Source organism: Hypomesus transpacificus, chromosome 23 (assembly GCF_021917145.1).
Source record: "Hypomesus transpacificus isolate Combined female chromosome 23, fHypTra1, whole genome shotgun sequence".
Lineage (NCBI taxonomy): Eukaryota > Metazoa > Chordata > Actinopteri > Osmeriformes > Osmeridae > Hypomesus > Hypomesus transpacificus.
The window spans coordinates 3175556-3202007 of record NC_061082.1 but is presented as its reverse complement, the minus strand read 5'-3'; the positions used below and the strand labels follow the sequence as shown (position 1 = coordinate 3202007).

At 45.9% G+C, this 26452-nt stretch overlaps 1 protein-coding gene across 1 annotated transcript in view; it reads left to right on the top strand.

Annotated features, from left to right (window-relative positions):
- LOC124485760 (anosmin-1) overlaps positions 1–22119 on the top strand; it is a 34876-nt gene extending 12757 nt beyond the window's left edge. Inside the window, exons 3-14 of the mRNA XM_047047545.1 lie at positions 6815–6877; positions 7205–7427; positions 10583–10767; positions 11104–11233; positions 13845–14050; positions 15117–15261; positions 15483–15629; positions 18125–18213; positions 19369–19540; positions 19692–19912; positions 20748–20889; positions 21008–22119. Coding sequence (XP_046903501.1) covers positions 6815–6877; positions 7205–7427; positions 10583–10767; positions 11104–11233; positions 13845–14050; positions 15117–15261; positions 15483–15629; positions 18125–18213; positions 19369–19540; positions 19692–19912; positions 20748–20889; positions 21008–21066 — 1782 coding nt within the window. The 3' untranslated portion in view covers positions 21067–22119. The remainder of the gene's footprint in view (positions 1–6814; positions 6878–7204; positions 7428–10582; positions 10768–11103; positions 11234–13844; positions 14051–15116; positions 15262–15482; positions 15630–18124; positions 18214–19368; positions 19541–19691; positions 19913–20747; positions 20890–21007) is intronic.
- Positions 22120–26452: the final 4333 nt, after the last annotated feature.

Below are 26452 nucleotides of genomic sequence, written 5' to 3'. Positions count from 1 at the left end.
TTAGTGAGTAGAGTAGGATGTCTGTGTGTGGTTAGGTGGACTGCTGAAACAAAGTCATGAAGTATTAAGGCAACAGCTATTGCATTCCACAGCAGACAAAGCCCAATCCTGGCAGAGCTCTTTCTTTCAGCTCATAAATAAAGCAGGCATTTCTGATTGTGGGGTGTATGTATAATTCATGGCCAGTCCCCCCCCCCCCCCCCCCCCCCCCCCCCCCCCTCCTCTTCCCCTTCTTGCTTTCTGGCAACAGATTCCTTCTAGGCTCTTTGTTGTCTGCTCCCTCAACTGCATTTAAATTAATAATTAAAGTGATACTCGAAGAATGTCTATGACACCACCTGCTATGCTGATCACCATATCATGCTCCGGTTGGAGAACGACATTGCTGCTCTTTAGCCTTATCAATTCCAGCCCAAAAGAGCTTGAAATTGACATTGTTTTTCCTAGTGTGAAAGTTAGGAAATTGTTTATACTGTTTCCAGGCCATAAAGTATTAAGGTATTTGGCCAATTTAATATTACGTCTATCAAAACTGGACATGAGATGTTTAACTTGACTGTAAATACATTTAATTTCCCTTTAATTATTGTAACATTAATAATGAATAGGCAGTAATAAAACTTTGATTAGGAACATTTAGCTGCTTTCTGCTTCCAATGATTTTTTTAATGACTACTGTATCTATCACATTTACATTTATTCATTTAGCAGACGCTTTTATCCAAAGCGACTTCCAAGAGAGAGCTTTACAAAGTGCATAGGTCACTAATAATAACAACAAGATAGCCCCAAAGCATAAACAATTCTAAAAAAAATGTTTGCCTACAAATATCTGTAATGTAATTAAAAGTATCAAAGGTGTTTGAAATATGTAAGAAACTTATATTTTCCTCCCCTAACGTAAACTATGGAAGTTACAGAGAGAGAGAGACATTCCCCCATGATTACATTTCAGGGTTGTGAACCCATGACGGTAGAAAGAGACACAGTGAGTCATGTATCCTTGGTAAACTCAACCAACACAAAACCAACAGACGCTTTTGAAGTTTGAATCAACCTTAGCAAGCTGTGGCGAAAGATGAGGGATTGTGTGTGAGTGTGTGTGTGTTTAAGGAAAGAGAAAAAAGGTGGTTCTGAATCGCATTTCAAGTTAGAACACTCTGGTTCATTTGTCTCTGTCTCCTCCATCTTGAAGCACATAATCCACTCCAGGATGGCATCATGCCTTCACTGTCCTCCACATACACACCTGTGTTGGTTTACTAAGAGCGCAGAAAGACAACCTGGCAGTCTCACGCATGACCACACCCCAGAGAGCAGACCAAACAGAGCACTGAGTATTATGTGAAAGGTTTACTGTTGCAGTCGACTAGATCAGCACCCAGCCACTCCACCCAGATTTATTCGCAACAGTTTTACAATCCTAGGAAAATTAATGGTAAGTCAAAGACATATTGGAAAGGCGTATTCACATCTTATTTTATACTTTGTTCAGATCACAAACTCGCAACACGTGATGAAATATGTTTCCACTTCCTTGACGTGTGGACCTCTTGTTATGATACTCCCAGAGTGCATCAAAAGAGAGAGGCTTTTGAAAAATATCACGCAGCTTGTTTAAAAAGAACTTTTTTCGGGACATAGTTGAAATAAAACACTCGACTTGAATATGGATTTGGATGGAAACCAAGCTGACTTCTGAATTCTCTCTAATGCAATTTGAAGTGGGGCCTGTGCCACGAATAAGAATGAGAGAAACAGGGGGATGACAGGGGAACCATCCAGAGTAATGGGCTCCTGGTAATGCCTCTGAGACACAATTGGGGTGGGGTGATGAAGGAGAGGGGGAGAGGCGTAGAAGAGGCAGGGAGAGAGGAGGAGGAGAGGGGGTAGAAGATGCAGAGAGAAGGGAGAGGAGAGACAAAGAGGTTAAGAAGAGGCATGTAGAGAGGATGTTGGAGAGGGAGAGAGGGTGAGAAGAGACAGGGAGAGGCGAAGATGAGAGGGAGAGATCGAGTGGGTGAGGTCATGAAAGTGTGAGTAAAACAAGAAAAAGAAAGAGTCGAGAGAAGGAAAAGAGAGAAAGAGAGAGAGAAAGAAAGGAAGTGAGTATGCCAGGAAGAGAGAAAATGTGTGAGCGAGCACTTTAAACCCAGAACGGAAGTAAGGTTTGGTGACCAGCTCCTGGATGGCTCGATAAATATGAGCAGCCTCGAAGCTGCGGGAGTAATTGAGTCTGGTCGCCATGTGCGTGAAAAGCGCCAGGGCAGCAGAAAAGGCCCATAACTCAGTGAGATAGGAGGTGGGATTTACAGCGTGTGATCAACAACAGAGATTCCCTCATATCTGCCTCTCCCAGAGGAGTTTGGTCCCTACGCTCTCTCGCCTGCCGCCCAGGGAGTCCAGGCACGCCCCATCAATATTCCCCAGTCCCACCCGGCACTGACACCCAACTTCAGGCCCTGGGTCGATAGCCTCTGCTTGCCAGAGCCACCTCTTACATTATGAGATGACGTGGAAAAAAACGTAGGCAAGTGGAGCTTTGGAAAGTTATGCTTAGGTGACTTCAGAGCAGAATTCATGGGTACAGAAAAAACTCTTGTCGGTTATGCATGTGTAGAAAATGCTGTGTTTACGTGATCGATGTGAGCAATTATGAAACGAAAGCATCCATCATATCTGTCACGTTAAAGCCACACACATCTCCCCTGATCCAGCTGCATGATTGTACAAATAGGCTCAGACTGCATGGGAAAACGTCTCCTATGCGATACATTAGTATGAATTATGTTCCCACTTTTATTATGTCTGCAGTGCTTATTGTAAGGCCTGGGGCAATCTTGCCTGGTAGCAGTTCATGCTTCATTAACTGAAGCAAAACACTTCTGTGACATTTTGTACATGGATTTCTTCCCCCGTTTATGTTGTTCCAGCTGTCCCCTTTGGGTAGTGTTTTTTTTTAACGATGGACAGAGATAACCAAGCCCCCCGGCCACAGGGGAAGTGAGTGCTAGGATGCAGAACCACCCTCCCCTCCCCCTGCTTCTCCCCTCCTCCCCCGCATCGCCCCAGCCTCTGCCACCCACCCACCACCCCTCTGCTGTGTCCTGGCCGTGACAAACTGAGGACGAGCTCTTGGCATTGGAAGCCATTCAAGCTGACTCTCACATCGGCCCCACAGAAAGCCTTTCAGGGTCCCCCGGTGCAACAACTGCTGAGTTTTATTACAGCGTGAAATGGGGAGTGAAAAGGCCCCATGGACGGTCCTACTTAGCCATGCAGAATGTGTCACTTTTGGGGAGGAAGATAAGAGCACAAAAGAGAGAGTTCGGAGCACAATCGCTTTTGTCGGGAGACTGTTAGCAAATAGCTCCAAGTCCATAGAAATGCCGAAACGTGCTTGTTTACATCTGAGAGTGAAAACATTCAATTCAAGATAAATTTGTGGAAAATTGTGAGGAAATATGTTAAGTACTCATAGGAGAATGGCTTGCTGTTGTTATTCCAACAGATGGTAGCATGGTTGCCAGACTGAGAGATTTGCTTGAAGAGAATGTCAGGCTGGCATCCACACTAACAGATGTACCATGTCCATCCCTGTTAGAATGTGTCTCCTGTTACATGCTTTCTTTGCCCAGCTAAAATCAAATGGTTCTGCCCATGCTAAAGAGCCACAGCACCTGATATTGTTGGAATTGGCAAGAAACTGTGTAAATTCACTCTGTTTCTTTTGATTGATGAGAGCACCTTTGTAATTATATACAGGCTCTTCTATTTGCTTTGGCAAGACATCTGTCGTTAAACCCCTCCTCCTCTCCTACTAAAATGTCAGGTTGTGGGTGTGGCTGGTGAGAAATGCTGACAGATTGTCAGTTATCAGCACACCTGTGGAGAACTATCACACAGACCACTCCAACGCTTACATTTTATGACCCCTTTTTACAACATATCCATTCCCTTAAGAAAATTGTAACAAGGGAACACATTCCTAAGATATCACCTTCTGGTGAATTAGCATCCTGCATACGTGTGTATGTGTGTGTGTGTGTGTTTGTTATGTGAACAAAACTAGCTTCAAGGGTTAATAATTAAGGGTAAGGCTGAAGAATGGGAAGAGGCTGGTTCTGGAAACACAGAGCAAGCATTCTGATCTGTGTCGCAACCTCCCGTCGTGTGGTACAGTACACTATCTTAATGACCGTGGCTTGGCACGCGAGTACAGGCATCTCGAGATAAGTTCCTAATCCATTTTCACTTTCTCTAAAGATCTGGCTGTATGCTCAACTCCACAGAGACACCGTCCGATGAGAATAGCCCCGTTTTATTTTCTCCCCAACGGTGGAATGCATTCATTCCTCGCACACAAGATCTTTGAATGGGAAAACGGGCCTGATCCTGAGGCTTACGAGTGTATGTTCAGTGATTTGTAGAGGGGATTTGTGGGCTTTAACGTGTGGGTTACTGGAGGAGGTTCCTGCAGAGACTCTGATGGAGCAGAAGTCATTCCTTCAACACCTCATTGTTCTAGGATGGTGCTTGTTGAAGATGGGGCACGGTGCTGCTGCCAGGGCTGCTACTGCCCTCCGCCTGGACGCCTGCCCTCCGCCTGGACGCCTGCCACCTGCCTGGCCGCCTGCCACCCGCTCCCGACACTGGAGCTAGATGGAAGTGTTCAACGCTGCCTCAGGATAGCGTGGAAGGAATTCTGAAATTCATTTGAGGACACCGGTGGTGTTCAATATGGCATCCTCGCAACCTTTTGACTCCTTCCCGTTCTCGTACGTTTTCAAAGTTGTTTCAGTTTCAGGTTGTAGTTGTGGTGTTCAGTGGAGCCTGGAGTGGGTTTGTCTTGGATTCCTAGACCAACATAACTTATTGCAGGGTCGTTATGAACTGACACTGATACATTCTCCAGCAGTGAAGGCTGAGTCACACAGTGAAGACAATTCTGCATTACCCTGAGTGACTATTATTATCTCGCTGCTTTAACACTTTATTGGACAGACGAGCCAAACGCGACCCAGCGACAAGACACAGAGAGACGTAATGAGGTGAGGCGAGGCTGGGGGAGAATCACAGCACAGCATGTAACTGAGAGCTGGCAGGCGAGCACAGGGCCCTGATTGCAGCATGTTTCACCAGAAGCCAGATTTGAGCTTCAACGTGTGCCTGTCCCGCTCACTCCATAAAAAGCAAATAAACTTTTCACTGGCAATGGCATAATAACGACAGAGGCTGCTAATGAGCTAATTAAAGACTCATAAACACAGGTTCGGCTCCCTGACTGAGATGTGTAATTTTGTTACATCAACTTTGCGTTTAACTGATTCTTATGATGAATGCACTGACTGTACTATGAAGACATGGGCGCTGACTGTAACGCCAGAGAAATGTTTTCTTCTGGGTTTCCATATGCCGTTCTTGGTTGGTCTGGCTCTCTCTGAAGTAAGGCATCCAGAAGCATCTTAAGCCCAAGGTTCACATCAGAAACATTCCTCCTCTCTCTCCTTCTCCTCTTCTCATTATTTTTCTCCAGGCAGTCCCCGTCTCTCCTTTATCAGAGACAATTTCCCCCCTACTGACCAACCATGTTGAACTTTCCCAAAGCAGGAATGTGGTGAAGACTGTTGAAAGTTAGCTGCTGTGACTCCATCACTGTTAGCTGATGCAGGAGGCGAAATTGAATGACTAGCTCTGGCAGGTCTCTGGTTGGTGTGGTTTGGGCCTGTCCCAGAGGTCGAACAGAAGCAGCACAGCAGTGGTTTCTCGCTGGGAGCCCTCTCCTCTGCTCTCCGCTTCTTTCCTTTCCTCTCTGCTCCTCTCCTTTCCTCTCTGCTCCTCTCCTTTCCTCTCTGCTCCTCTCCTTTCCTCTCCGCTCCTCTCCTTTCCTCTCTGCTCCTCTCCTTTCCTCTCTGCTCCTCTCGACTATTCTGCACTCCTCTCCTCTTCTCCCTCACTGTTTCCGCTAGCAGCCAGCAGTCAGCAGAGGGAATACATCAACCCCCATCCTCTCAATCCAGACGGAATTCTTGCCCTTTACTGTGGTGGCATTGCCTTGATTTTGTTGGACATGCATGAAGTTTCATGTTTTATAACATTTACCATCATTGAATTTGATTTGTTGAGGGTGAGTTGTTGTATTTACGTTGAAAGGAATTTCACCGTATTGGTATATTTTCATTTAAATTTTACCATATACCGTCTGGCAGCAGTCAGAATGAGATTTGTCTTTCATCCTCTGCCAACACCAAACTGATGCAGTAAATCAGTTCCACGTGTTGCAAAAGGGAATCCCAAAAATATTTTAACTGGGTGTATCATCTATTAAGCATCATCTCTGCTCTGTACTGAAGGCGGTGCAGAGTGAAGGTTCTGCCAGTGGCAGACTGTATCAGGTCCAGACATGAGTGTGTGTGTGTGTTGGTGGGTGGGTGGGTGGGGGGTCTGATGCTGATGCATCAGCGAAGGAATTTGTCAAGGCCAGGGCCAGACAAAACCCCAGAATGCACCTTTTCTTTTTCTTTTACTAAGTCAAAGCACCGATGTACTTTACTCCATTCACAATGATCCCCCTTTTAGCCCACGCCTCCTTTTGTAGAAAATTGTTGATGTTCTTTGAAGGTATGCGGGGCATCTGTGTCAAAGAGGTGTGACGGGTTGTTGCGGTGTAGTTTCCAGGGAAGTGGCTGGGAGAGGTACTTGTCATACAGGCGGGCGGGCGGGCGCGTTGTCTGAGCGAGAGCACCTCCAGTGTGCTAGGTTTCTTTGATGTGACTGAGTCTTTGAAGCGCTGACACCCTTCTCCCTTTCACAGTGCCTGGAGCCTTGCAAGGAATCCTGGGACCTGAAGGAGAACCAGTGCCAGGACTTATGTGAGGTATGTCACCATCGCCTCAGACCTCAAGTGTTTGAGTACTCCCTCCAAAGAGGGAAAATTGTAAGAAGGGGGAAACTCTGAGGGGAGTGTGAAGTGGGTATTTTTCTGTGCTGTAATGGCACTCTTGTCTAAAATTGAATCAAAGCTGTTTAACTTACTCACCACTCAAATGAGTCATAAGCTGAAATGTAAACAGGACTATCCCTGTTAGCTCACTGACCTGCCTGTTCAATGCCTGGCAGCCCTAAACTAAAAAATGATCTGACATATATTTTTCCCCTTCTGTGCCCCCTTCCCCCCTTCCTCCTCCTCCCTTCCCCCTTCCAGCCTCTCTTTCCCAAGAAGCACTACGAGTGTCTGACGAGCTGCGAGTTCCTCAAGTCGGTGGAGGGGGTGAAGCAGGGCGACTGCCCCGCCCCCGAGAAGGCCAGTGGCTTTGCCGCCGCGTGCGTGGAGAGCTGTGAGGAGGACGCTGAGTGCTCCACAGTGAAGAAGTGCTGCTCCAACGGCTGTGGCCACACCTGCCAGCAGCCCAAAAACCTCTACAAAGGTACATGTTCGCAGGTCACGCATCGGTCACCTGGCTCGCCTCGAGCGAGAGCCGCCTTTGAAGGCATCTTCCGTCATTTGTTTGTCACGACCTGGGGGCATTCGTGGCCTTTCTTTCTGCTGTATTCTCTGTCATGAATTCACAGTTTTTTTGTAGCAGCATAAGGCGTATTGTGTATTAAGTTTGACTGTATTAGGATTCCAGTTTTCCATGTTTCAGTGGACCCATTATTAACATTTAAACCCTACGAGTCTTCTCAGGAGTACATTGGCCACTTTGGCACACCCATGTACGCTGAACACTGTATAGTACCTGTGTAGTGTAGAATCATTTTAAGCTAATTTAAAGGTTCCTGGCATGAGAGTCGTTTAAGTTCACTTCCCAACTGCGAATGATGGGCACCCGCAAACATCTCCAGATTCCCCCTACCGCTTAAGATACCTTCCTGACCACCTTGACAGTGTTTCCCAATCCCACATGCTTTCCATCTCCAGGAGGCCTGTCTAATGACCCAGCCCGAGGAGGCTTCTCTGAGTGTGCTCTCATTGTTTGAGACGAGTGCCTGCTTCCCCACCGGGAGATAAATGCTGGAGCTCCATTCTTTGTCATGTCGGAAAACTGGGGCCAACAGCCTTGGGCCATAACAAGGCGCCGTGCAGGGCCGGTATCAGTAGAAGATGGAAGCCGGCTCTTACCTTTGAACCACTGCAGTCGCAGCGGTGATTACTCTGAAGCGCGTAGCCACTGTTTTTGTGTGTGTGTGTATGTGCGTGTGTGTGTGTTTTGAAGCAAACTTTAAAATTGATATACGCTCAGAAGTGAATGAGGAAAATGAATAAGGTGCAGATTCTGTGCCTATCAGGGAGATGAATAGCCATGACTACGTAGGCAGATGAATGAAGACTCATTCAATACAGAGATGTCTTCGTTCAATCACCACCACCCACACCGAGACACAGCTGACAGTTAATACCATCCAGACAGTCTGACTACCCGAGGATTGATCTCTCACTTGCCCATATTCTAGATACCCAGGCGGTCAAACTCTTGATAATTTCAGTCCTAATCTCCAGTGTTAAAGGTCTAATTATGTGCTCACGGTTTGGAGAGTGTAATTGTTTCTGTGTGTGCACAAGTGTGTTCAGGATGATCCATAATGCTGGAAGCCATTACCCTACAGGAGTGGTGCAAAATGGAGCATTTCCCACTGCTGAGATCACTCTCAGATGTGTGTGTGTGTGTGTGTGCGTGTGTGTGCCTGTGCAGGTGAAGAAGGTCCCCAGTGAGCATGTGTCCCTGACAGAATAAAGGCAGGCTGAACGAAGCACATCCCTTTGTGCTTGCTACGTCTTCTCTAAACAGAGATACCGAAGACCCCCGACTGGGTTTTTGTTCCATACGAACTGAAGCTCTTCCCCTTACATCTACATGATCCTGTTCTACTTGTTTTCAAAGACATGCTGCGACGTGAAATATTTAATAGGATATGTATAACATAGCAGATGGCGAAGCAGATGAAGACTTTTCAGGGGTTTCAGTGGGATACAAAAGTATACTTGTGTGAATTTGTGATAATTCTCCTTTTAGTTATTGTTTATTTAGTATTGTTTATTAAAATTCCATTATTTCCTTTGTTTCATTCAGAGAGACCCTATACTCCCTCTATCTCTCTGTCTCTTCCGCCCTCTGTCTCTCTCCATCTCCTTCTGTGTCCATCCTTCTCCGACTCAGTCTCGCATTCTGTCGACTACCATTTCTTCTTCTCAATCCACGTCCATCTGTCAGTCTCCATTCATAAGCGCCCTCCCTCTGTCAACAGTGAATCCACCACAGTAACTTGGTCACTAGGAGGTCATTAGATATGGACGCTCCATCATCCCCCTTGTTGACAGAGAAGACCGTTGGACTGTGTGATGAAGCCATTATTGGATAAATGGATTTATGGGAAAACATTGTAATTATTTGACTTTTGAAGTGTGTTTTGGGAAAGGTTCCTCCCCCATTTATCGTGCCTGTTATTAGAAAGGTCATAATGACAGCGTGTGCGTGACTATGTCGAATTATAACACAAGACTTTTTGTTGGCGCGTTCATGACGTAGGACTGGCACTCCACTCTTGATAGTTGTTCAACAGGAGTTACATCATGGATTGGAAACGGGAGAGCAGGCGTGTGGTCATTGAAAGATGAACACTATAAATACGATTCTTGGACAGGATCTCAAGCCAATAGTTCCTTTTCATGAGGGAGGAGGTGTGGAAAGGTTCAGGATTAGTTGTTTTGTCCCACATGATGATTTCCTTTAGTCTGTGTGTGTATGTATGGAAGAGTTCGGCACTGACAAAGGATGAGTCTGATTGGAGGAAAGACGCAATGTTGTGTTTGTATTTAAGCGTGTCAAAAAAGTGTGTATTCGAGTGTTTAGGGGGTATCACAAATACACACACACACACGCCAGAGCTGTGAAACCACGGCACAATGGGACACAGCTGTTCCTACACAGACTTGTTATCTGTGGGACACAAAAAATGGCTTCGTAAAATGTGGTTGGAAAATTGACCCGACTGCATTTTTATGTGCATCAATCAATCACATCAAGAAGCCTCTAGAAGATTGACTAGAGATATAACAAGATCACCCCCCACACACATAGACACACCCAAACACCCCTCTCTAACAGCACACGCTGTTCCTGATAACCTGAGTTTATTGCTGTGAATGCAAAGCAGCTACAGGAGTGGTGCTCAGTAATGCTGTGAACCGCCAAGTAATTTATAGGGAGGTGTGCGATTTATTCGGCGTTCTTCTGTACTCTCGAAACCGCTTTTTTGCAATCTCCATCTCATTATCACTCCTCCCACCTCTCAATCAACAACTCACTACGTCTAAACTGTCGTAAATCCTACAGGGAGAGTTAATCTGTCGTGGCGGAACACTTACACTCCATCCCGGACTTAATAAATCTCTAATTTATCACACATGGGTACACTGACTGAGTTTGAATGGGTTGAATGTGTGGAACAATGATACAACTAGATTGAAACTTGTGTCTGGGTGCGTGTGTGTGTTTATCTGTTGGCACACCTCACCATCATGATGTCATGTCCTCTCATCGCCGCCACTGTCTCACAGGAAGTTGTTCTGTGTTTCCCACAGGGGCTCCCCTGAAGCCGAGGAAGGAGCTGGTCTTCCACGAGCAGCCGTCAGGCCAGCTGGACATCCGCTGGTCCTCCAAGTTCAACATCTCGGTGGAGCCTGTCCTGTACGTGGTGCAGCGCCGCTGGAACTATGGCATCCATCCCAGTGAGGACGACGCCAGCGAGTGGCAGACCATGGCACAGGTGAGGTGTGCCGCTCCAGCCCTCTGGAACAGATCTGGTGGGATTACCCCGTCTTGCCAGCGTGTTAGGTCACAGTCCTATTGTTTACACCCAAGTATTGTGGGTGTGACACAGCTGTGGAATTACTGCTCTCACTCAACGACTGTAGCACACGGTTGCACATTCCATACAGACACCGTGTCTTTGAACGTTCCCCCAAAGAGAAACATGTAGATGACTGATGTGGCAGCAAAGGCACACGAGCTATGACCCTGTGTGACCCCTGACCCCTGTGGGCCTGCTCCCCCCCCCCCCCCCCCCCCCCCCCCCCCCCCCCCCCCCCATCTGTCCCTACAGACTACAGAGGAGCGCGTCCAACTGGCCGACATCAGAGCCACCAGATGGTACCAGTTCAGAGTGGCGGCCGTCAATGTTCACGGGACCCGCGGTTTCACTGCCCCCAGCAAACACTTCCGCTCATACAGAGGTCCGTATGTGCGTCTGTGTGCGTGTGTGTGGCCCTTCCTTGAGTGTCAGTTCCTGTCTGACACCCAATGCCCCCCATTTGCTACAGTTAAGACCTTGGAACAGGTGGAGCCTTTGGGACACAACTTTACAAGCTGATTTGCCTCAGTAACGCCTGAATTACCCTCTTTCGCTACACATGCTCATGAACTGTGCGCATATGTGTGTCTGTGTGCGTGTGAGTCTGTCTTTTTCTCAAATTGAATCAGACATGCACAAGCACAATGCCGAAACATTGACGTTTGAGACACATTATTCGTGTTTAACTTTGACGGTTCTCAGGTTTAAAACATCTGCTGTAGTACACAGCTCAGATCCTGCTTGAATTTAGCAGAATGTCTAGGCCTCTATGATTTATTTTTTCACTGGGTGCCTCAAATCCATCAGTACTTAGCATAAGCTTTTGAAAGGACTGAATTTGTATCGGTACCTTGCTATCCTGAACACTAAAAAGGATTACAGTTTGATAAGCATTTCTCCTTCATTGTCCCAAAACTTGAGTAATGAGTGTAATAGAAATTGTAATCCAGCTCATAAAAAAAAGAATTGTACGAGCAATTTCTTCTCTGTTTTGCAACCAGATCTTCATTTAAGTCTTCAAAGGTGGGGCTTTCCCTCTTTACGGTCATATAAAATGTAATATGTCTGAATTAGTTAGGATATTGCAGGTTTCAACTGCATGTGGGAATGAGGTAAGGTAGGCCTGCTTCAGATCTGTGGCCCAGATTAGACCTTCAGGATGGCAGCTTGTGCTGGCTCCTTGCTGCTCTGAGTGTTCCATGTTGAATGACACTAAATAGCCGTGTACTGTAGATGCAGATGGCAACTGTTAAAGTGCCAAGCTTTTGTTTCTATGAGTTCTTGTAAATTACAGGTTTATGAACGGGATATTGTGTGTGTCTAGATTTCATTTGATTTACAGCAGATAACATCTGTTCAGCTTGACAATAAGAAACCAGGCCATGTGTGCCAGGCAATTCAGTTGCATTGAGTTGAAATGGCTCAGAAAAAGTTCAGATGTCGCCTCATCGCTAGCACGAAAATCCTTCATGTGTCATGGACCACCTGTGTGTTCGTCTTCAGTTTGAATTCCTAAATCTTAAATACTGGAATGTTCACAGGGGACCCAAAACACACACTATCTTGTGGCTCATGTGAGGACTAAGAAGTCTTAATGTGTTTGGTGGTGTATGCTGGCTGACCTTCCCTGTCAGCGGTATTAATACACGAGCTCCCCGGAGTGTTCTGGATGTGTGTTTGACATAGCCAGACACCAGGTGGACCGGGACTCTGCTGCAGGGTTTGGAAACAGATCTTCAATCAGTCCAATCAGAGCCTGGACATTGATGGATTGATGGATGCTGTCATGGATTTGATGAGAACTCAGCCATTCAGTCATTCCATTGTTATTGACATAGCACGGCCGCATCATCTGATTGCAATTTCGCACCACCATACTTTGTTAGGTGCAATTTGCAAAAACTGCCTGCTTATTTATCTTTCGGATAACATTAGCCAGCTCTCTGAAATGGTGCGTCCCAATTCCAGTCTCGCTCCACCTCAAATGTGTTTCAGGTGGGAGAAGGCAGGCAGGCAGGCAGGGGGAGATGAGCTAACTGGGCTGTAGACTCGATCATTTTCTCATTATGGGCTGATTCCCTGTGCTCTGGCATCTGGCCCTGTCCTCCTGAGTCCTGCAGACTGGGGCCCGGGCTGACATCAGCACTGCACACGGCAGCCTCCCGGCAACTAGCCCAGGTCACAGCCCATCTGGCTGGCTTCAAAACAGGCTTACAAAGCCTCTCTCTTTCCTTCTCTCTCTCTCTCTTTTTCTCACTTTCTCCTACACACACATTCGCACATTAACCTGCACACATGGAAACGTACACGCAAACGCGCACACACGCACACCCATGTGCAAGTGCACACGGACACATATGCTGACACCGACTGGTTAGGTAGCGACTCTGACATGATGGAATGTGGGGGTAGAGTCAAAGTGAGCAGCATGTGTTTGTTAACCCCTGACCCCCAGTCTCCATCCCGTGAAGCGCTGTCATAGACATGACATGACACCTGTCATAACATTTCGTGACAGATTGTCAATGTAGGACTAATTACTCTAGGCCATCAGAACGGCTCCTTCTTAGCTGCAGTGAGAGGATGTTAAAACCAGGAGAGATTTACCCGGGTTTGTAGCACAGAAATAACCAAAACGCCTATCATGATATCCAGTTTAGTAATGAATCCTGTCGAAGGAAGATCAAATTGGTTATTAATTTCAAGTTTCGATAGACAGATGACTATTTCTCCATTTTACTGCAGGAACATTTTCCTGTCATGTCTGATGCAGACTGTATTTGTGGCTGTCCTCAAATTTGCCAAGCAAAAACAGCTCAAGATGATTCTTTGTCATCCATTAGAAACAATAGCCTTTTATGTATCCTATTAGGCTTAGTCTCGATTTAAATCAGAACAGCTGGAGTGAGGGCTGCTGTCTGACTCTGACTTTTTGTGTGTGTGTGTGTTGGTGTCTGTGTGTGTTTTGCCTGTGTGTGTGTGTGTCTCTGCAGATCCGTCTGCCCCTCCCAGTCCCACCAGTCTACGTGTTACCAACATGACACAGGGTACTGATGGTCTGGTGACAACTCGCCTCAACTGGACCCTCCCGGAGGAGCCTGACATCCCTGTCCATCACTACAAAGTTTTCTGGAGTTGGACTGTCGCCAGCAAGTCCTTGGTACCATCTAAGAAGAAGAGAAGAAAGACGACCAATGGGGTAATCCTCATTCTCTCTGGGGTGTGGATAGGGCTGATGGAAGCTGTAGTCTCCTCCAGTTGAGGTCTGGGACCCGGTCTAGGTCTGGTCTGGGTCCAGGTCTGGACCTGTTCTGAGTGTGGATGAGCGGAGCCAGAACAAATTCTGTCTGCTCCAGACTTACTTTCGACTTGGTCCTCCAGCCTCAACACTGCGAATGTGAACCACAAGTACACAAAGGGAAATAGGATAAACAATGAAAGGCTGCATGTTGGATGAAACAAACTTCTAAAGCCATCCCTCACACAGCGAGACGCAATGCCCTTTTCACTGTTTTATTTCACTATACAAATTAAAGCTCTCTTAAACGCATGGTTAAGCTTGGAATGAAAACACAACAAATCATTTGAGCCTCATTTACAGCGAGATGAATTATGTAATGTGTTGCTTGGAAAATTTGATGCATATTTGTCAAAGTTACTGTTATTTAGAATACTTCTGACTCAGGAACTGGACAGAAATAAACCTTATATCAGAGACAATATTGCTTTAAAAAATATAATATTTTCACAAACGTATATGTCCAGACAGTGAGACCAACACTGTCTGTAGAGCGTCCCATCCAGAATTGGTTCTAAAGATCAGTAACAGATGTTTGCAATGGAGGTGAGTGAGGTGGCAGATATCAGACACCTATTGACACATGTACTACTGGTTTCCACTTTGGCACCTTAGGGCTTTGAAAGCAACCTGCTGATGTAGGAATGTAAAAACAAGGCCAGTCAATAAGCTGGGCCTATCAAGCCCATGCTGATGGAGGAATGCTGGGAGCCAAACACAAGGCGGCCAGGCCCCAGGAGGCTGTGATAATACATCCCCCTCACGCAGCCCACAGCCTCTGGGCCTGTGCATTGTCTCCTTGCGCTCGTCGCATCCCCAAGCACATGTGTTCCCGATCAGCACTCCTTCTCCTCCAGACTGGCTTGGTGAAGCTGAGTGGGTGTGGGGAGGACCTTGGGGTCGGGGAGGCTGGGAGTGAGACAGGGTGCTGAGTCTGGGGGTCTTGATGGGGTTTGTGTGTCTGCAGGCTCAGAGCTGGGTGGACCTGGAGGGGCTGCAGGCGAACAGCAGCTTCACAGTGGAGCTGCAGGCTGTGACCTACTGGGGGCAGGTGCGTCTGAAGAGCTCCAAGGCCTCTCTTCACTTCACCACAGGCCAGAACGAAGACTCAGGTAAGGCATGCTGCTTTCGAGTAGGGGTAAGAAAGAAAACAACCAGTCCTTTGAGCCTCATTTGAAATCTCGTTCTGCTCGCGGTTAAAGTTTTCTATGCAATATCCCTCTGTGCACTGTATATTCATCTTTATTGCATGATTAAAAGGCCGGTAAAGGATAGTATGCCAATTAAATGCGAAGTTGTTGTACCCAACTTCTTCAACTCTTTTCTACCCCAGTTAAATTGGCGTCTAAATCAAGGAAGGAGGAGATGTTGCCTGTTGCCTCCACCCTGGGGAAACGCCCCGGAGGGCCTCTGGAGGTGGGCACCCCCTTCTACCAGGACGGCCTGCTGCAGGTCCGCGTTTACTGGAAGAACAGAGGAGGTATGTGCTCCTGGCCTGGTCTCCATTCTACTGTAATTACTACCCCGGGTACTATCCATCATCCTGCTTCCTTTTATCCCCTAATCAATGCAGGGTTATGGATATGATTCTCAATGACTTACACGGTGGACGTTTCATTTAGAAAAGAAACGGCATGGGATATTGTAGATCAAATAAATGAAACAATGTGTCTTTGTGACGGGGGTAATGGGAGTGCCGGGTGAGTGAGTGTAAATCTGCACCGGGCCGGGTGGAGCGGAGGCTCTGTTTGCTAAAGAACAATAAACACAGAGAGCCAAGCCCGTGTGATGGGGTTTATTGACAGCTGTAGTTAATAGATCCTCCCGTACAAAGCCCTCCCTCATATTAGTGCTGAAACAGTCCATTTGGGGTTTTACAAGGTCTGACGTCAGGCGATAGGGCACGTCGAAGGGTTAAAACCTGTTGGAATGCTTGTCCCTGCAGCATATGTCCCTAGCCCCGGCCCTTCCATTAATACCAGAGTGGAAACCTTGAAAGGCATGCACCAAGGGAAGCCTGTCAAGTTCCATTCACTGGTCTATGTTATGTTACTAATATATGTCATCGCCCAAGCCAAGCTCCACAAGGCAGAGTCAAGAATGCACAGCCTTGCTGAATGTGAGGCTTGGTGGTACTGATGGAGAGGCTCACTGCTGAATCACAGAAAGAGAGTGTTAAGAGAGCGAGAGAGCGAGCGAGCGAGAGAGAGAGATTAAGAGAAAGAAGAGGTAATGCTTCCTGGTCCAGAGTCATTATAAGAGTTGGCTGGGTTTGAGGCTGCCAGGGGTTGAGTGATAGTGACTGGGTTGGGCATTTGTTCAGCCCAGAGTCTTGTGGAGTGCATTGAACTGACTGAGCCCTGGGCCGGGGCCAGGGCCAGATCCTGGGGCTTGACTGACTGCCGGCCTGGTCTTGCAGTGAGGGCAAAGCTCCTCGCTGGGCTGATGGATCACTCTGCCTACGACCCTGACCACCCATGTTCCACTGCAGTAAACAGACAGCTGGATCTGGGAGTTGTAGTGCCTGGGTGTCCCGGCTCTGGTTTCCCATAAGTCCTGTGTGTTCTGATTGAGGGAGAGACAGGTTAGCTTAACCCTGATTGCAACATTCATCCACTCACTGTGAGCCAGAGCAGCAACAAGGGCCTGATCCCAGAGCTGGTTCTGACCTGATTGTCTGGGCCGCTTCCAGAAGACCCAGAAGGGTCCGTTACACCGAGATAACGTATCACCGTCTGTCCGACACACAGACAATAGGCAGTCCAGCAGCGACGGCGACGCTTCAGAGATAAGTTTCCAGTCATGATTTATCCAAGCGTTCTGCGCCGTTCCTACCTGATTTCCATGTTCCTGCTCTTGCTTTACATACCACTTCCCTTCCATGTCAGACCCAGCTTCTCATATCTTGTTTATTTTTCCCAATTTCCCGCTTCCTCGTAATTCCCTCTCTTCTGCTTCCAAAGTGCTCGGAGGCTGTGCGCGCCAGATCCGTGTCTAAGCCTTCAAAGGACCCCTTTTATCTCCTCACCGCAACCCGGGCCCCTGCCAAGGGCTAACACAGTGTAACTCAATTATTAATCGGAGTAGTATCATTTCACATCCAAACGACGCAGCTAGATGAATAATAAATCCAGTAGAATAACAGGGCGTGTTGGGGGGGAGGCGGGGGGGGGGGGGGGGGGGCTACAGGAGCATAAACACTGCTGATTAGTCAATGAGGTACTGGTGTAGCGTAATGATGTGAACGTTGCTGGTGTACCCAGACTCAGGGCTGCCTGCTGCTGCACAACTTAGATGGTTACACTCAACAGTTGCCAAAATATTTGTGTACTGGAGTGTTTATAGACAGAAGCTGGTATGTGATGGTTGAGACCTGCGCAGCAAAGCTACTGGAGAAATTCAATAGGACGATTTTAACGTATATTATATTCACATGAAAACTTTTTGCGTCTATGACGGTTGGTGACGGTGATAGACAGAATCAAACTGATACAGAGAATTGATCAGATTAGACATCCAACTTGTTTCGATTTGTCAGATAACATCACTTCGCCGCACACGCAATTGTGATGTCTGAAATTGGATCATATTTATCAGGCCCTTTGTAGTATTTTATGCCGACATACCGTAGGTCAGGCTGAGTGATTTATTTATCTCTGTCTCTCCCTCCCTTTTCCCCCCTCTCTCTCTGTCTCTGTCTCTCTCCCTACCTCTTTCCCCCTCTCTCTGTCTCTGTCTCTCTCTCCCTTTTCCCCCCTCTCTCTCTGTCTCTGTCTCTGTCTCTCTCCCTACCTCTTTCCCCCTCTCTCTGTCTCTGTCTCTCTCTCCTTTTTTCCCCTTCTCTGTCTCTGTCTCTCTCTCTCCCTTCCCCCCCCCCTCTCTGTCTCTGTCTCTGTCTCTCTCCCTACCTCTTTCCCCTTCTCTCTGTCTCTGTCTCTGTCTCTCTCTCTACCTCCATCCCTCATTCTTCCCCAGACCCGACAGTGAGCCGCTACCATGTCCAGTGGGTTCCAGAGTACTGTAGCCACAATGAGACCAGGGGTCCGGAGAAATCTGTCACACAGGTATGTCTCACATACTTCCTGATCACCAACAGTGATCATACCATCTACCGACTATCATACAGCTCCGTGGTATGTCGAGCACATGGCTATTCTCTTCTGTCTGGTCCTAATCAAGGCCAACCACTCTAATGAAAAGAGTTCCACTCAAAGAGTCTGAGGTCCTGGTGTGTTGCTGTGCACTGGGCAAATTAACCACTGTTGTTTGTATTATTATGAGTCAGTCAGTGTGGTCAAGCATGTGGTTTGCTGGGCCGTAAAATACATTTACTAAAACAATGTTTCCGGGAATTGGGGGCCTTTGCCCCCCCCTCCACCCCACCCCCCCACATGAGAGTCTAGGCTGAAGAGGCACTTCTTGAGGGTAGCAGGGTTGGGGTCCAGGGGATCTGGAGGGAGGAGGAGGAGGGGGTTGAGGGCTTGGCTGGCTGGACTCTGGCTGATACAGGATGGCAGAGGCCTGGCAATCAACGCATTCTTTTGGGACCTGATCTCCGGTTGCTAGGATATGCACATCCTTTTTCTATAGATCACTGGGAAGTATTCCAAAGCAGCGCTCCTCCTCGTTCCCCTGTGTGTGAATGTGGTGCCTCATTCAGATTTAATCAGAGCTGTTTCATATCAGGAGGGGAAAAAAACACACCAACTCTGGCTATTAGTCTGGAGCCATTTTATTACCAGTGCGAGATCTAAAGCTTGGACTCAGCAGAACATTTCCTCAAAAAGAGATGCAAGAGGCGATTTTTAAAAGATCAATGGCTGAATAATGTAACGGCATTAGTCCACAGCATTAAAAAACAGGAAAGAATCGATCCACATTGATTTAAATGTGATCCTCATTTTAATTCACACAGAAATCCATTCAGCTGTTTTTCCCCTTCATTTGGTTTCTAATAGGTTATGTGTTACATTTGGAACCCCTACAAAGAGAATGGCTATTTACATAGAAGTGTGTATACGGGGGGAAACAGTGTTAACCCTAACCATGTGAGTGTTCTGAGTGTTCCTGTAATGTGGGGCATGTTCCACATGCTGGGGAGGGAAATTCAATCCTCTCTGGCTCTGTGCATTTAATTATCTGTGTGGCCCACAAGGGACATGACCTGGGCCACATGATGTCAAAGTCATCAGGGCTGAATCATTTTTTTCTTGGCTCAGGAAAACTACATCAACCTCCCAGGCCTGCTGTTCTCGTGCAAGTACAAAGTCACCGTCCACATGCTCAAGTCAAAGAGACGCGCCAAGGACGAGAGCACCACTTTCCTCACCCCCTCCTGCGCAACCATCAGGAGCAAGACCCACAAACACATCCCGTGCCCTGGGGAGGGAGGTGAGACACAGCCAGAAACAGCCAGACACAATTGCCTGAGATTTAATCAGCATCGGTCCTGCGCCCTGATGGTGATGTTGATGAGAATAAATCCTAAGATGAATACAAATGTCTAAAAATTATTCTTTTTTCATTGCTGTCTCTTTCTCAGCCACTGGTCTTCCCAAGGTGTTGGCCAAGCCAGAGAATCTGACAGCCTCTTTCTCCATCCACGAGGGCAACATCACCGGTAACTTCCTGTGGCGAGTGTCCAGGGTTCTGGCTTACCAGCGAATCACAGGCTTCCAGGTCACATGGGCAGAGGTCACCACAGAGAGCCGACAAAACAGCCTTCCCAACAGCATCATCTCGCAATCCCAGATCCTGCCTCCAGTATGTCTACTCTCAGTCACTTTCAAAACAAATAACTCTGTTCACCTTTGCTCTTGCCTGAAAAGATAAACCTCATATCATCATATGTCTATGCTGTCATTTGTTTTTGGAGGAAGCACACAGGCAGAAAAACATCTGTGTTTTACTTAACAATGCTGTCTTCCACTGCTGAAAAAGAAGACATTTTCAATGTTCCATTATGCAGTGTTTGTCAACATTGGAGGTATTTTTAAGGATACACAGTTATGGCCTATTTACATAAAGCTCCTCACAGGCTGGGGTCTGCAGACGGAGGGAGAGAGGGAGAGAAGGAGGAAGGGAGGGAGGGAGAGAGAGAGAGAGAGAGAGAGAGAGAGAGAGAGAGAGAGGGGGGGGGGGGAGATCTAAAGGCGGAGTGTTGTCTCCTGGTAGAACTTCTCCGCCTCCCACTTTTCATCTACCTTCCCTCGTACCTCTTTCATCCTCTGTGAGAGCTCAGAAAAACCCGCTGTTTTACATAATCTCCTCTATCAACAACACGTTACGGCTGTCTGCGCCGCCCAGCGAGGTAGACAGATCTATAAATAAAGGGCCCCGCCACCATACAACTATCAGGCTGGAAGAAAAATAAAACTGGTTTTAGGAGAACAAAGTCCACCTTTGCAGATAAAGAGAGAGAAAAAGAGAGAAAAAGAGAGAAAGAGAAAGAAAGAAAGACATGAGCACAGGAAGGAACACCTCCCAGGATTACACCGGTGGGTTCAGCAATGTTTTGACAGTCAAAATCTGCAGACTTGTTCACTGGGTGTAAACACTCTCCGTTTCATCCAAGCCATCTTCTGATTAACCCAACCAGGACCATAACTTGTTGGTGGTGTCCAACCTGCGGCCGGCCACATACTACAGACTGGAGGTGCAGGTCATCACAACAGCAGGCGAGGGTCCTGCTACTGTCAAGGCTTTCCAGACTCCCGGTGTCTTACCTGTCCTGCAACACCGTAAGCAGTAACTTTCTATCTGGTTTGAAACTGTTACTGGATAGCCATTGTTTTAATTTTCTTTAAAGAAAAAAAAAACACTAGGAACTATAAAAGATGTGTTTGTTGTGTATTGTAGGACCCCGACTCAGGCAACACCACTCACACCACCAGAAGCCGTCAGCAGAGAGGCATTGAAAGGCCTGGCTAGCGTGATCTTTTTGGGAGCAAATCCAACGCCGTTTCCCCAGGAAGGGAATAGAGAGTGGAACCAAGCAAACACAGCAGACCAGATTCTGATCTGACCCCATACTTATGTGATATAGGTTCTCTTCCTAACTGTAGCTGTCCCTTGTGATCCCATCTACTGACTGGGGCCTGGCACAGTCAGAAACATACTCTAGGACCATTCTCTTATATGTATATTTCATCGTTTGGGGCTGTAGGACAAAGTTTGCGTTGGAGCCATCAAACGTTACACCCTAATTGAACGAACAGTATGATGCAAAATTGATTCCCATGTCAGTGAAACATGTTGGCAGTGTGATTGACTACCCCTTGAATACACCGAAGATATGAATGGAGGAAATGCCGTACAATTGTAAAACACAATCATTTATTCATCTAGTCAGGAAAGATTGATTTCACCTATTTATTTTGATTTCCCAAGTACAAAAGAGGGCGCTTAGGCATACAGTACGTGCTGTTGAATAATGTAACTAAAGCCAGTGTAGTTTAATCACAAAAAAAAATTCTCATAGTATGTTGCATGTAGAAGTACATTTGATTTTACTGTAAATGAATTACCAGCTTCAAATTGAATGCTTGTAATGTTAGTTAATGTTAGTGTTGTGTAGGCATGAAATACTTCTGTGTTACCTCTTTTGAATATGTTAGCATTAACTAATTAACAGAGAACTATATGGGGAATAATATGTCATGTTTATTAATGAAATTATAACTTGGTTTGCAAATGATGGAATTGTATATGTTCTTGGCTGTAGAAATATTTGTCGTGAAACAGTCAGTGAATGTCTATATTTATTTATGTGTGTATTACAAAGTTTGATTTGTGTGGACGTGTGTGGATGTGTGTGTTTGGTGTGTTTTAGTCTTAGAGTTTTTGAACTGGCAAAACATCTTGTAAAGACATTTTGTAAAAATGGAATTGTAAATACAGTCTTATGTTACATGTTATTTTTCCATGGTAGAAACTGTACAAACTGCTAAGTAATAAAAAATAATCCTTAACCTACACCCTTTGCCATTTCTTGCTTGATCGAAAGTCTATGAACCGTCAAAATTCAGTGTACTCTCTGAGCATGAGGTTATTTGGCAGATGCTGTTGCTTGTTTTGGCTGGAACGCCCATATTGCTAGACTCCCAACACAGTGTGTTCACTGATCTGCCCCGGAGACTGAGACACGCACTCCAGCAGTCTAAATAAACAGGTCATTCAGAGCTTAGCAGCCGCAGTGAATTCACGGTGACCAGGGCAGGGTGCTCCACAGCATAATGCCATGCTTTTGAGTGTGCTGGGGTATTTAAAGAGCTTTGAATCTGTTAAAGCAATGTTCTCTTTCTTTCTGTGTTTACAAGATTATAATTTTTCATATTTTTTTATCATATTCTTGCTATGTGATGTTCAAAACATTTGCAGGAGTTATGTATTGTTTTATTTTTACATATACCAAAAATGTCATGTGTATCAGTGTGAGGGAGTATAATGTATGGTATTTATCGTGGGTGCTATAATATTGGGTTTGATTTTTTCAGTCCTTTCAGTTTTTGTGATCACCTTTTCTTAGCAGTTCAGTGCTAGAATCCTACCTCTCACACCTGTCTGAGCCACACCATCCTTATAGAACAACAGGTTTGATGGACTCCAGTCACCCTAGTCAGTTTGTTGTGGACAACCAGAGATGTTTGCCCGTGGTTGGGCAAACAACCTGCTTAATGTTTTCACTGTCCACTTCTTTCATATGGGAAATGAGCAAGCATTCAATTCTCCAGGACTGTCATATAACCTGAGTTCCTGGGTGGCATGGCAGAAGTACAGTATAAATCTATGACTCCATTGTCATTGTGTCATAGAAATGAAGATACAAAGAGATACAGAGAAAGAGGGAGGTTCAGGGTTAGAATTGACCCAATGCTAAAACTAGCTCCTGCATTTGTAACCACAGCCAGCGTACAAGTCTAGACAATTGGCTGTTGTGCCTCAGCGAACGTCCAAATTTCCAAGTGGTCAAGGCCTGGTCTCATCCTTCATCCCCAGCACTTTCCACTGTGAGGAGCTAATTATTCTTAGTCCTGGTTTCGTGCACACTGAGACCATCGAGCTTGGCCTCTCTTCCTCTCTGAGATGTTGTTTATATGCAGTTCTATTAAGTCATAACAGCTTAGTTCCTCTCAGTCTGCGCGCACTAATCCTCTTCTTGGTTCCAGGAGCCGAGCCAATGTTCATCAAAAACTGCTTTCTCTGAGCCCTTCCAGTGCCTCACCCTTTCAGTCGCTCTCCACACACACCAAATACCACGGTCATCAAGTGTGAAAACCTCAAAACAAAAGCCCCCAGCCTCCTTTGAGCCACGTTGTACTGTGTCCAAATGTCTGAAGACGTGAAAGGGAAGAAAAACGGCAACAGCCAAATAAAATGCAACACATTGGGAGGAAGGCTCTGTCTCGGACAGTGGAAGGCAGTGGGACCGAGCGGATTCAACTTACGTGATCGCGTCCTTTATTGTGGTCAAAAGCCATTTTTATTCAATCGCACAGTCTTTTTTTAACAATATACAAAATGTTATTTTTATTTTTATAAATCATGCCTGTCATTTGTTTAGTTTTCAGCTGATTGCTATTCTTTATAATATTATCAAGTATAAAACAGTACCTTGTTTCACTGGAGTAACAAAGACTGTCTGTGTCTCCACGACATTTCCTTTGACCTCTTAGCACCGTTCTGCATATTAAAACTGCACTGAACCATGCTTTGCCGTTTATCAAACTTTGCACGCTATTTCGGTCCTGTTTTCCTCTTGCATGTGCAACAACCTCCCTGCTCTAAAACACCCCAACCCTGACTGAACAGGATCAGTTGCACCTCAGAGGAAGGAGGGGGAATTCTTCACACGATTGTTTTTGTTTGTAGTGCACTTACTTTCCAATACCCCTGGACGCTTCAGTGGTCACGACACTAGCCCATCTCAATTCTCCCTCTCTTACTCCCATGTTTCTGAGTTCCAGCCCACAGATTTTGTCACTGGCACAGACAAGAGAATGGTTTTCATGTCACCACCACCTGGAACTATTCGGTTGGCATTGTGAACCCTTTAGATATGAATGACTGGGATATGTGCTTTGTGAGTTTGATCAAAAGTAACTGGAATGTCTTTTCTCTACATTAGAGGAGTCCATGTTGCTTTAGGGTTGTGGTCTGGTAGGAACTCTGACCTGGCCTTGGGCTGTGGCGTGTTTCTGGTTAGGCTCTGGTTAGTGGGACCAGGCAGCAGACACATGAAAGGCTCTGGCTGTCAGGCCGCGAGGATGTTCTGTCTAAGTCTAATGAAGTCCAGAGCATGTGTATGTGGGACCTGAGAATGTGCTTAGCACACATTCTATGAGCATGCTACATGCTAAATATCTGCCATCTTTGCAAAGAGCAACACAGACTAAGAAGAGGCACAAATAAGCAAATGGATATACTGGGTTGTGCAAAAACTCACGAATGACAACTCCAAATCCTAGTGTGTCTGAGAAGAAAAAAAAGAAAAAAGTAACCAAGTTGGAACATTCAGTGTCTGCCCGGACATATTGTACTAACCTTCAAGGACACAGTGGAATTCAGATGCACCTAAAACGTTTTTTTTTTTTTCTCATGAGTCATATAGCAGCAGGTAACCTGTGGAGGAGACGACAGGCTGCCAGTTCTCAACGCTGGGTCGAAGGTAAACAAGAGGTCCACTGAGACTCTAGTTTGTGTTTACAAAAGAAATCCTCCCCTGAGAAATCATTATCTAGATCCCTCTTCTCAAACCAAACATCCTTCTCCTTGAGCTCCTACAAAGTGCAGAGATTATGTTGAGGACTATCATCCATCCAAGTAATAGTTGCATATAATCTGCTCCGATTGGCACTAATCCAGTTACGGCTCCTTCCTGGAAATAAACAATATTGACCCAAGCACCCTGTTCCTAATTAATACAGTTATATCCTGTCTTTCAGCTTCATATGTCTTCTTCCACTTTGAGTGTTCAGCCCAGCTGTGTGTAGATATTGGTACTGCAATGCTACACAGTACCATATAAACTCCTCTCAGGCCTCTCATAAAAATGTCACGTGATGCGTAGCATAAAGTAAGTTAAGCAATTACTACCAAATACTACTGTTATACTGAAAATAACTGGAAACTTTTAAACACTGTATCTGTGACTTTAAACTAGAGTTTCAATACTGCATTGTTAGCAATGTTCACTGCTTGGACAAAGGGGATAAGAGTTCTCCACTCACAGCCCAAGGCATGCCTGGTGGCAAGAGGTAACTTTATGTCTAGAGTTCGCCTCTCTCCTCTGAAGTCAGTGTGTGCCGAGAGGTCAGACAGTTGGACGGTAGCCGAGCCTCAGAGGCAGGTCAGAGGTGAAAGGTCACCATCCCCAAAGGACCAGGGCAAGGCAAGACCTGGGCTTCGGGTTCACATGGAATCCTCACAGAGGATGTAAGAACTGATTGTAGGGAAAACATCCAACTCAGTAGTGAATCTAAACATTGTGTGAAAAGGAAAGGATGCTGTAGTTTTAATTTAGAGTCATTTGTCTCAAGAAAAACATCAAATGAAGGTAACACATGTGAACTTGTTAATGAAATTATCCATTGGTCATACAAAGTTCACACTGTAGAACATGACAGGTGTAAGAAGTCTCAAATGGAAATATTCACAGCATCTAGTTCTCAAGTACACATGTGAAGCTATTTCTGGTTTTCCTTTGACAAATTCAAATGAATACATATTTTATTGTCTTCACACATACCTTCCTTCAACACCCTTGACACTGCTTGGTACCCTGACTACTTTAATGAATTTCTTAACAGTATGCGCAATGATACTGAATTTTATAACAACACACTGTTTCTAAATATTATGGAGGCAATGCCAACATACGGCTGTGAGAACCACATTGATTATAAAACAAATATCAAATCTTGCTCTTGTGTGTATGTATGTGAGAGTGTGTCTCTGTGTGTGTGTGTGTGTGCTCCTGGACTGAGAGCTCATTTCCACCCTGATGATCACAGGCACCATTGATTATAATTCCAACTAGCAGGCTGTTCTGCCCTGTGGCATACAAAGGAATCTGGACGTGTTTAAAGCACTAACTTTTATGTTTTTTATATACTAGCATAAAGTTCAATTCTGATGTTGTGGGCAGCTGGCTCTCATTAACAAAACATGATGTCAAACAGAGGCTGGTGAATGTGAGCCACTGTCACTTTTTAGTCCTGTGGTGTCTGTTTGAAGGGCCTCTGTACTGTTATTGTATCGTGCTGTGTGGAATATGTTCACACTGTTCATGCTGAACTGATTTAA